This window comes from Stegastes partitus, unplaced genomic scaffold (assembly GCF_000690725.1).
Source record: "Stegastes partitus isolate 25-593 unplaced genomic scaffold, Stegastes_partitus-1.0.2 Scaffold1508, whole genome shotgun sequence".
Classification (NCBI taxonomy): domain Eukaryota; kingdom Metazoa; phylum Chordata; class Actinopteri; family Pomacentridae; genus Stegastes; species Stegastes partitus.
In genome coordinates this window covers 4,295-15,419 of record NW_007579239.1, presented here as the reverse complement: position 1 = coordinate 15,419, position 11,125 = coordinate 4,295, and the positions used below count along the sequence as shown (strand labels likewise).

The following is an 11,125-nucleotide window of genomic DNA, read 5'->3' as shown; positions in this document are numbered from 1 at the left end:
GTCCAGGGTGTCCCCTGCCTTCACCCTAAGTTGGCTAGGATAGGCTCCAGCCCCCCCGCAACCCTAGTGAGGATTAAGCGGTGTGCAGATAATGGATGGATTTTATCTGTAGGCATTGTTTCAAGTGTTCCAAAAGTAGACAATATTTTGTCTTTTTGGGGGTTCATTTTTATTTTTAACTGCCATTTAAGGTTTGAGTAGAAAATTTTTTAAAAGGCTCCTCAGAAGTGTTTGCCGTGTGTCTGACAGTCTGAAAAAATCTGAACTATAAACAGCATGAGTCAGGGTTTAATCTCCGGGCTCTGTGAGTAGACGGGGAGTTTTCCCTCCAGAGCTCTGCAACATTTCACACTGTTTCCACTGGATTACTCAACACCTTCTGGGACCTCCACTGATATTTGCAGTATATAAGACATGGGAGGATGCACAATTTAAATGAACACGCAGTTCTGCGGGTGTTACGAGGCCTGCATCTGTTGCACTCGGGTGGAGAGAGGGGCCAAGTATTGCAGGGGGTCATCGGAGGTTCATGTACTCACGTCTAAATTTCTTTGAAATAAAATGTCAGCCAAATGTTAAAGCCTCCCTCCAGTGATCTCACAAACAACTTTGACATGTTCCAAGAAGTGTTTCATGTAAATCAATCATGTATATAGTGCAAAATATGAGGGGAAATGATCCTGCCAAATGGAATGGACACGGCTGAGGTTGTCCTCTCAAGTTTCATTGTGATGGGGATTATAACTGGTGGAGAAGAGTCAACTTTGCTTTTCAGACAAGCTTTGAAAATTGAATGCAGCCACATTAAATGGTTCTTTAAAGTGGAGTGTCCGGGGGATTTGTCTTTCACCAAATTACACAGAACCCTCATATTCATTTCTACACAGACTTACTGTAAACTCACAGAACTTTGTTCACGTCAAAGCGGCAAAATTTCATCACAGTCATAACATTTAAATTCACACAAAATCTGCAGAATGGAGCTCTATGTGGTCACAGATGAGTGCACAGTGAATGAACTCACCTCAGAGTTTACAAATGATTGAAATGGAACACGTCGGTAGCTAACTGATAATTAATAAACACTGAAATAGTTGTGGGGGCTGCAAGGTGGTGCAGTTGGTAGCACTGTTGCCTCGCAGCAAGAAGGTTGCCGGTTCGCGTCCCGGTGGGGGCACCGGAATCTTTCTGCGTGGAGTTTGCATGTTCTCGCCGTGCAGCGTGGGTTCTCTCCGGGTTCTCCGGCTTCCTCCCACACAGTCCAAAAACATGTTGAGGTTAATTGGTGATTCTAAATTGTCCGTAGGTGTGAATGTGAGTGTGCTTGGTTGTCTGTCTCTAAGTGTAGCCCTGTGATAGACTGGTGACCTGTCCAGGGTGTCCCCTGCCTTCGCCGTAAGTCAGCTGGGATAGACTCCAGCCCCCCGTGACCCTAGTGAGGATTGAGCGGTGTATAGATAATGGATGGATGAAATAGTTGCCTTATACCTCTGAACCAAGGGTAATACAAAAGATAATGTCAGGTTGCTTCAGAACAGTGATGATCAGTCAGATGTTATTATCTTTATGGTGCTTGCATATGTTTATATGTACTGTGGCCTGGTCATATAAAGACATTAAATAGCCTTTTTTTTTTTTTTTTTTTAGTTCTGACACTGCGAAGAAGAAACCATTTCAGAGCATTTCCACTGGTTGTGGAGTGAGAAAATGGTACAGTTTCCACCCTGGAGGCATCCGTAGCAGGAACATGCCATCTCACAACCAGCACCATTTTTCAAAGTGTTGCCAAGTTTGGCACATTCATCACCACCTGGTGCTGCTGAGATTAAATGGATGTAGCATTTGTTGTGCATAATTTCTTTTGCATTCAAGTTGGTGGAGTTGCGGTGGAGAATTTTTACAACAGGCTCGGTGACATTAGTGTTGAAATGATTCATTGCTGCACGGCTGCTATTTACTCTAATTTACAGTTTTGATTAGGTGGAAGTAAAAATGTCAACTCTTGCTGTAGTTTTTCAAATCTCCCTGAGGCCTGGTGATAAAGACAAGAAGACTTATTGTATTTCAATATTCCCCAAAGTGCCTCCAATCCATTGAGCCTCACAGTTTTTGCAGATTTGTTTAAAAAAAAAAAAAAAAACTCTGGGCTTAAAGGGTTATTGCAGCTTGATATAGTTTTATACCAAACTCATGTCACATCATTTAAACCGTGAGTCCTAGATATGGAGGATTTCTGACATTTGTGGCATACTGATGTCTCTGCAACACCAGGATGCTCTAACTGGCTCACCAGAAGTGAAATGTAGGTGTTGTTGATGCTTTTAATTACACCTGTGCTTTCCTACAAGTCAAAGTGTCTTTTCTAAATGTTTAAATGCAGGTGTGTAACTTTACATGGTTTTGAGAGAGAGAGTGTTCAAATATCTGTGTAGATGAACCAAAAGGGAGCGACTGGATGAATGTTGAAATGTTGTGTACCTGTAACTGTTGTTGAGGAGAAAAGGTTGATTGATCTTAGTGACATTTATAGGAAAGAGCTCCAACTCCGTTATCAATGGCAATGTTTTCTTTTGGCATTGGTTGCTTGTCATCGCTTTTTCGCACATTTTTTGTAAATATCCGCCGCATATATTTGAATAATGTGAATATAGCAAATGTGTTGTGTTTGATTATTTGTACGTAACAAAAAGTCATAACAGTATTTGTCTGATTTTGTATACATTTCACACAGACAAGGCTTCGGCTTATTAATGTGCAACAACCTAAATATTACAAGTTATGTTGGTGTTGAAATATAAATACTGTAATAGAAACACTTTGGTGAAAAGAACCAACATCCAACATGGGATAGGCTCCAACCCCACCTCATCCTCTAGTAGCAGGGGGGTAGTTAATGGTATTAGTTAATAAATTAGGTTTACATTCCTGTGGATAAATCAGGTTCCAGACCAGCAAAAGTTAGTGTTCAGTTTAGTTGTAGATTGTCCATCCATTATCTATATACTATCCTCACCAGGGTCATGGGGGGCTGGAGTCTATCCCAGCTGACTTAGGGTGAAGGCAGGGGACACCCCGGACAGGTCACCAGTCTATCACAGGGCTACACTTAGAGACAGACAACCGAGAACTCACGCTTCACGGGGAGAACATGTAAACTCCACGCTGAAAGATCCCGGGTGTCCTCACCAGGACGCAAACCAGTGACCTTCTTGCTGCGAGGCAACGGTGCTAGCCACTGCTCCATCTTGCAGCCCGTATATTGTAAATCATAAAAATTATTTAAATAACTTAATAGCCTGCAAATCATACCGAGAGGTTTACATTTGGGTTATGAAAGTTGTCACCACAAAGACAGATCCTGTAACACAAAGAGAGGTACTAAACAAGATACGTAAAGTTGTGCCATAAACTGTCTTTTTCATTCTTACATCTGTGGTGAATGTGCTCTTGATTTTATGCCAGACTGAGTGCAACAGCTTTTCTGTTTTTTGGGTTTTAAAAAAATGTTTTTAATATTGGCGGCAATAGCAACAAAACTAAAAACAAGCCAAACACAAAACTGAGTGCCAGGAAGACATAGATTAAGTTGTTGCTGGTGTAGCTAATGATGATCCCATTCCATCTGGGTGATCCTGAAAGACATTCATCTCAGTTGAATTTAATTTATATGGCACCAAATCATGACATAAGTCACTTCAGGGCACTTCACCTGTTAAGGTCAAAACCTTCAAGTATTGTAATATAGAGAGAAACCCAACAATCCACTCTTGAGTAGCTTTTTGTGGCAGTTTCTCCGGCCTCGGCTGGCTGGGGAGAAAGAAATAGTAATCATTGAGAAAGAACACTCAACAAACTCTAGACAGATTCATGAGGCCAGATCAGAGACATGTAGCTTCAGAGCCAAAGGTATCTGCAGAAAGAAAGGTACAGAGAGAGAGGACAGACACGAGAAACCACAAAGTACAGGGGAGAGAAGACACGAGGCAATGGTCCTCCAGCCATCTGGGCATACAGCATCATAACTAAGAGGTGTTTAGGGTCACCTGAGCCAGCTCCAACTAAAAGCTTTTTTGACTTATATGACTGCTTATTTCACTCATGATGTGTCTTTGAGGAGTAGAAATATATATAACAAAGTGTAACTGAGACATTGTCGATGGCATTTGTCACAGCTGTCTTTTCACTTTTTATTAATGTCCAAATGTCTTACAAATGGAGAGCAACCAGATGTGTAGCGGAACAGAGACACTTCAGGGACTTTTAGCAGCTAATGTTACATGTTTAATGAAAAAGAACTTGGAAATGATGGAGTTACATCTTTTTTTTTTTAATGTCAAAAGAAGGAAAAGGGAAACCAAGCCATAATCCCAGCAGCTTGTCTTGCTGCAGGGTGGATCAGCCGGTATCATCTCTGTTGGTGCTGCCATAGATTGACTGATGGCGTATATTTGCCTCAGAGTTTCCCTGCATCATCTGCCTAGAGAGAATAACTGGCTAATGTACGTTTCTGCTGGTCTACTGGTTTTTCAGCATGGTTCACAATTCTCCGTTTTTATAGCCCTCTGTGAGACTCGCAGGTTGGATGATGTCAAACTTGGAGTTCTGCGGTTAAAGTATTTTTCCGCATTCATAGGTTGAATATGTACAGAGACACAGAAGAAGTCTAATGATGTAGCTGCATTAAAGCAGCTATAAAGAGATGTTGAAATCACGTTTCCCTTCAAGTTGGGAACCTTAGATGAAAGAGCAGATCTTATTTATCCCCTATTACATACACCCATCTCACTGCATCACACACACACACACACACACCCTGTAATCTTCTCATTGCCATCCTAATACATCCATTTCTGTCCTTATTTCAGGGATTCACTATCGCAAGTCCTGTGCCTCGTCAGGAGCCTGTCTTATCGCTTCCTCTGGCTACCAGCAGTTCTGCACCGGCAAGCTCAACTCAGTGTGCATCACCTGCTGCAACACGCCGCTGTGTAATGGACCACGGCAGAAGAAACGACCCCAGCCCTCCGCTGCCGTCGCCCTGAACACGCCGCAGCTCCCGGTGTTTTTCCTCCACATTGTCCTCTTGCTGTCCTCCACCCTGTGCTGACAGACCTTGGTGCACTGATGTGTGTTGAAAATGTTCTGCTGCTGACAGTAGAGACCACAGGAACTGGAGGTGTTTAGGCTGAGACATGCACACACTGAAATGTTTATACGTGAACAAGCTTTATCCAGTGTTTGTTTCTGGTGAGTCCCTGGCTTTCTGTTGCAGCTTGCCTCTAAAGTTCAAAAGCAAAAAGCTACGTAACGCTGGAAAATGTCATCTTCATGTGTCATGTCTTCAACGCGATCATGGCGCAGCTTTGGGGGGCAGCTAGGTAAGGATAGTGCCATGGACAAAACAGCTTCTAGCAACTGTGTTAAACAGCAGGTGGCTCATCCTCATTTGTTATTATTCACGAGTCACATAAGACATATTGCTGGAAGTCGACTAAGTGTAGATTGTTGTTGGAGATCTCCAGAATAAATGTGTGATTTTTGCTGTCTGAACACCATTACCTGAAACAATTTTGCTGTGTTACAATCTGAAAAAGACAATAGATGACAAGATGTAACAACGTGATGTTGCTCAATGATTGTGGATAGAAAACTGCAGTTTAGATAATTGATTTGATGTAGAAAGCAACCTTCCTCCATTCATTTTTTTAAAACAGCCATTCCAGTCTGTTCATAGATGTTGTACATAGAACTACAAGGCATGCTGATACACGGTTTCTTTCAACTACTCATCACAGCACCCTCTGCTGACTAAAATATGGCATAATGAGGGGCTGGACAATCTGTGAATGTCCAGGATGATGGACCTCAACAACTTTTTTTTTGCGTTTTTGCAACTGGTCTCTTCAGAAAGAGATTTTACAGAAAAAGTTGTCCTATATAAACATAAGGGAACGTGAGGCGTGTCTTGGTACAGAGTAAGTCTGAACTCAATGTGGAATCTAAACTCCTAAGGATGGGAGGATGCTGTACAACTAGTTTGCAATTGGGAATCCTCACCACTAGCTCAACTAGGTGCTGGTGATTTTACTTCAATAGAGCTGTATGTCCCCGTCCTGCACCATCGTAACTCTAAATATCTAATTGAAAACCCTGTCATCCAATAAAAACATATATATATTTATTGTAATATAGACTGCATTGCTTCTGTTCATGAACATGTACTGAAATGTAGTGATGTCTGTGGGCTACACGTAAGGAACCCAAAGTCTGTTGTAATAATTTTAGCTTCAGGCAAGTAATATGGTAGTAACACATATTTTAATGAAGTTATTCGTTTGCTTCTAAGACCAGAATTCTTCCAAAAGAAATATGTTATTGATTAAAAAAAACAAAAAAAACACTTCGGACACGGATCAGAGCGAAGGCTTGCTGAGATAAAACTGCTGTCCTTGGCATGAAAGCTCACGTTGTCGGCCGTTCATCTCAGAGCTGCTGACTTTTGAGATGACTGGATAAATACAGGAAAAACTGAGAGGTACTTAGCAACCCTGTACAAGTCCAATGTGTCTACGATAAAACAGCTGGAGCAGGAACACAGTCAGGTGGGCTGACATGGAAAAGTTCTTAGGTCGTGACTGATGACATTCCACAAGACCAAAAGTATCCAGACTGATAAAGGCCTAATACATATGGCAACTTATTGGTATGGCTACCTTATCAAGGTAAGGTAACAAGCTAAACTTGCAAAAAGTCAGGATAGATCATTAAATTACAAGGTGTGATTAAGTCATTTTTAGGCTGTATCTGTATGAAAACAAAAAAACCATACCTGATAGAAGTTTGGTCCCTACTCCCTTTGACTTGTGCAGCGACACATCACTCAAAGTGCTCCTGCCACGTTAGGTATGCTCTCTGGAAGTCCAGTTCTGACTTATTGCTGTGATTTCAACATTGATGCAGAGAGCAAAATATCACATTCATTGTCAAAGTGACCGGACCTCCATGTTGGGGATCATCACTGGTGACAAGAGTCGGGTCTACGACTGTGACCTAGAGACTAAACAGCAGTGTTCAGGGAAACAGTCTGCAGTCTTAAGGCTGAAGAAGGCACATCGGATCAAAAGCACAACTAAGAGCATGCCCTGCTGTGCACCATGGATTCGTCTTTCTGGGTCAGAATGTCAACATTGAGTTCTACTAAGGGAGAACATTTGGGGCAAATAACCTGAATTAAGATGCATGACCATCATCCACTAACATACTCGTTTTCAAACGCTCCCTGTGTATTCTTGTTGGTCACAGTTTTGACACAGTAGAGGAGATCCAGCGTGCGTCGCAGATGTTGCTTGATGTGCTTGGGTTTCAAGAAACCGTTCCTAATGTGGCAGGAGCACTGGGAGCAGGGTTTTGCTGCACATGGCGACTACTTTGAAGCGCACTGTGTACAATATTCTGTTGCTTTTACAAAAGTTAAGTTGACACATAAAAAGTGTCTTTGTTGCGGGTGTCAGCGCATAACATCAAGTTTGTTTTTTCCTTTGGAAGTGGCCTGAAACCTAAAGGTACCTTGTGGAGTTTTCATGTAAACAAATACACAAATTGTCATATTCATTGTTTACTGAGATATCTCTGAAAGACTATTTTACAGTGGTTTCTATTGTAAAGCTTGTAGATGATCGTGCAACCTGCAATTCCAGCTGTGGCCAACATCCTCATGTGCCTGCTAGAACATGAGTTACAAACACAACAGGGAACCAGTCATCAGTGCACTACTACTAGTGGTCCACTTGGTACCTTTAACTGAAGCTGTGGGGTTTCATGCTGAATTAAAGGAAGCTTTTGTATAATCATTTTATGACTTGACACACATTTCCCAATTTTAGGTTAAATGTCTTTTCAAGATGTCCCATCTGTTGCATCATTTTGTCAGCTGAAGGTGATCTGTCTGAACTTATACTGTGTTTGCTGTGTGTAAGGAATATCTGTCTACTTGTTTCTGATGCCACAGCACAACACCCATGGATAAAGCTGTGTTTATTTTTACTGTGTTGCATTAAATTGAACAGCACATTATATTTCACTCTCTGATGGAGCATCTGTCTTTGTTTTGTGATGTGAATCCGGCTGCTCAGCCACGCTCAGCGACGCCTGAGTATCTGAGCCCACTCCTGAGTCACTTTGCGACAGAAAAGTTGTGAAAGTGGGGGAAGTTTTCTCCTCTGCGACGGTGGCGCGGCTCGCCCTGTTGCGACGCAGGGACTTCAGCAGCAGGGGCTGGAGGGAGCGCCCAGAGGCAGCATTGGAGTACTGCAAAGTGCGCTTGTTGATGTGTTCGATGGTGAGTTTGCACCGCAGCACCTGGACAAACACCTCCCTGAACTGCCTGGAGGAGAGGTTGTAGAGGAACGGATTGATAACGGAGCTGAGGTAGAAGAAGCTGTCGGCCACAGGGTGGAGGGTGACGTAGCTCCGGAAGTAGGAAGTGGTCCAGCGGGACTTGGGCAGGGCGGCCATCATCAGACGCCGAATCTGGTTGGGAATCCAGCACACCGTCAAAGATCCTATGATGAGGCCTGGGGAACAGTCAGAAACACAAAAGATGAAAAGAAAGAAGGGAACACTGACAGAAAAACCACAAAGCATATGAAAGCAAAAGAACAGGTTCAGGGAGGAGGTTAACTTGCTTTCTTGCTGAGAGAAGAGAAGACTGACATTACTCTTATGTCTGTCTGTTAAATACATAATAATATAAAATAGAAGATGGAAACAGGAGAAAACATTTAATAATAATCTTCTTTGTTTAACCTTTTGACCACCAAAACAACCTTTGAAAGGCATGATAAATTTTTAAAAATGCCAATATTGCAATATTTATCAATGCCAGAAAACATAGACAGGAATAACAGAAAGGATTTTGGTTTTCAACTTGTTGACTACCACTTTATCCAAGATGTTCACCAAGAATAAACCTTTTGCACCAAATCTTGTTAAAAATAAATCATTCTTCACCTCTCACTGACACATTTGTAGTCAAGTGAGAAACCTTGAGGTACAACTCGGATGAACTCGGAAACAGGCACAGAAGCAAATTAGAAAGATTGAGAGCAAAATAAAACACACCTGAGAAATAGCATAATTACAGCATGGTTCAAAAACAGTATACAGTCGGGCAAGTTGTTGGAACATTTATATAGCATTGTAAAAAAACAATTCTACTGTTGATGTGCAGAGTGGTGTGAAAAACATCAAGTTTTTAGAGGCTGTAACATATAAATAGTAAAATATCTATAGTATGCAGATCCACCATTTTACCCAGTATGGGTTACAGCTGTGGCCACTGGTGTTGTACTTCCTGACTCCTGTTTTTCTTTTATTTTTTGCTAAACCAATAATTTAAAAAAAACAACTTTCTTTTCTTTCTTTTTTCCGAGATGTACAGAAAAAGACATTTCTGAGTTCTCAGTACTTCGAGCCATGGTTGTGCTGTTTCCGTGGAGATGTGTGACTTTATATGAAGTGAATAATGAGTTAAAAAAAATGAGACAAAAGCAAAAAACACCCAGAAACTTCTTGGGGTTCAGAAGGTTAATCTATGCAAATACAAGTATAGTAATGTACAGAATAGTTTCTTAAACAGGAGCAGTAACTTGGTAATGATATAAGAATCAGAGACTTTACTTTTAAACAGCCCTTGTTGAGGTGTCATACAACTTGTTAGTGGTTTACAAGCTAAATGTGTAATTAATGAACCTCAGAGTTGCAGGGAGCCACTTTATTGATTTTTTCCCATTGAGCAGAGCCTGATTAGTGGCTGTTTCCAGTCTTTATGCTAAGATAACACTCTGCCAGTTACCATGTTTAACAGACACACATGAGAGTGGTACTAACTACAAATTCTCGTAAAGAAAAAAGTACTATTAGTGGAGTGGTCTTTACAAATAGACTCCGTCGTCAGATTCATAATAATCCCACTGAACTTTTCATATATATGGTGTTTGTGACTTGATGCGAACTCAGATGATAAACACACGCCTTTGCCACATCATCCACAGCTATCCGAAACTGGAATTTGGCAACCAAGGCCTGTTTGGCTCTTTGCCTGGTATGACTTCTTACGGTGCACACCAGTTCATAAGGGTTCCCAATGCTTATCCTTGTAGACAGATTTTTAATTTTTAACATTTTCATTCCTCAACAAAATGTCAGAGCACCATGACGAAGACAACACCACTGTTTTTTTCTTCTCGGAGAAAAAAAAGACTGATTCAATTGGACATGATTGAAATCACACCGCCTGATGTTTTATTCTTGCCGGTCCATGTTTTTTTGTATACCAGCTGTACTGCAAATGCTCCGAGAGAAAAAAACAAATCAAAAAAATTACCCGCAGTGTCTGCACCCTGCACTTTTGGGCAACATTTTACCACTGATTCACCAAAGTGGAAATGAGTGCATCGACCTCCAGACCACATGACGCTCTCTCTGCCTGCTCAACACTGGTGGAATGTGCTGTGTAAATTTACACAAGTACTGTGTTTTCCATTTCGCATTTCAGAGGAAAACACTGCAGCTTATACTCCACTGTGTTTATTTGGCAGCTTTTGAAACTGGTTATTTACTTTATTAAATTAGGATTTATGATTCAAAATGTGTTGTTATAAAACAAAACAAACAAAAGCGTGAATTAAGCTACACCAAACTACGTTCATTGCTAAAACTACAGAGACACTGGGCCTAACAAAATCCAAAGTTTCACAGAGAAAGAACAAACTACAAAATGGGTGGGAGGCTGAGCACAGAACTGAGATGCTGTCAGGTTCTTGTCAGGCTTTTTAAACATCCAGATGTTGTGAAGGAGCCAACCAGCTGCAGACACCTCCGGACACATCCAGCCAATGAGGAAGAGACCCACAGGTAGACGATTAAAACTCCTCAGACACACTCTGGGACATAAATAGTCACACAAAACAGCGCGGGGGGAAAAACTAGACACAAGTCAATAATATGGCCAAGGTGGGAAGATGAAAAAGGTCAGTCAAAGATTGATCCATAATGGAATCTTTTACAGAGTAGTTGCACATTCCTATACTGTGGTATTGGTGTTTTTACTTAAGAAAGCGGTCTT

The 11,125-nt window shown here is 41.4% G+C and overlaps 2 protein-coding genes across 2 annotated transcripts in view; one reads left to right on the top strand and one right to left on the bottom strand.

The window, feature by feature from the left end:
* LOC103370990 (ly6/PLAUR domain-containing protein 1-like) overlaps positions 1-6,063 on the top strand; it is a 31,992-nt gene extending 25,929 nt beyond the window's left edge. The window contains exon 3 of the mRNA XM_008300193.1: positions 4,866-6,063. Coding sequence (XP_008298415.1) covers positions 4,866-5,107 — 242 coding nt within the window. The 3' untranslated portion in view covers positions 5,108-6,063. The remainder of the gene's footprint in view (positions 1-4,865) is intronic.
* A 2,001-nt stretch (positions 6,064-8,064) lies between these two features.
* LOC103370989 (G-protein coupled receptor 39-like) lies at positions 8,065-9,476 on the bottom strand. The gene is made up of 2 exons (XM_008300192.1): positions 9,467-9,476; positions 8,065-8,573 (listed from the first exon to the last, which is right to left on the bottom strand). Exons 1-2 carry the CDS (start codon positions 9,474-9,476, stop codon positions 8,071-8,073), a joined length of 513 nt encoding a protein of 170 aa, XP_008298414.1. The 3' UTR covers positions 8,065-8,070.
* Positions 9,477-11,125: the final 1,649 nt, after the last annotated feature.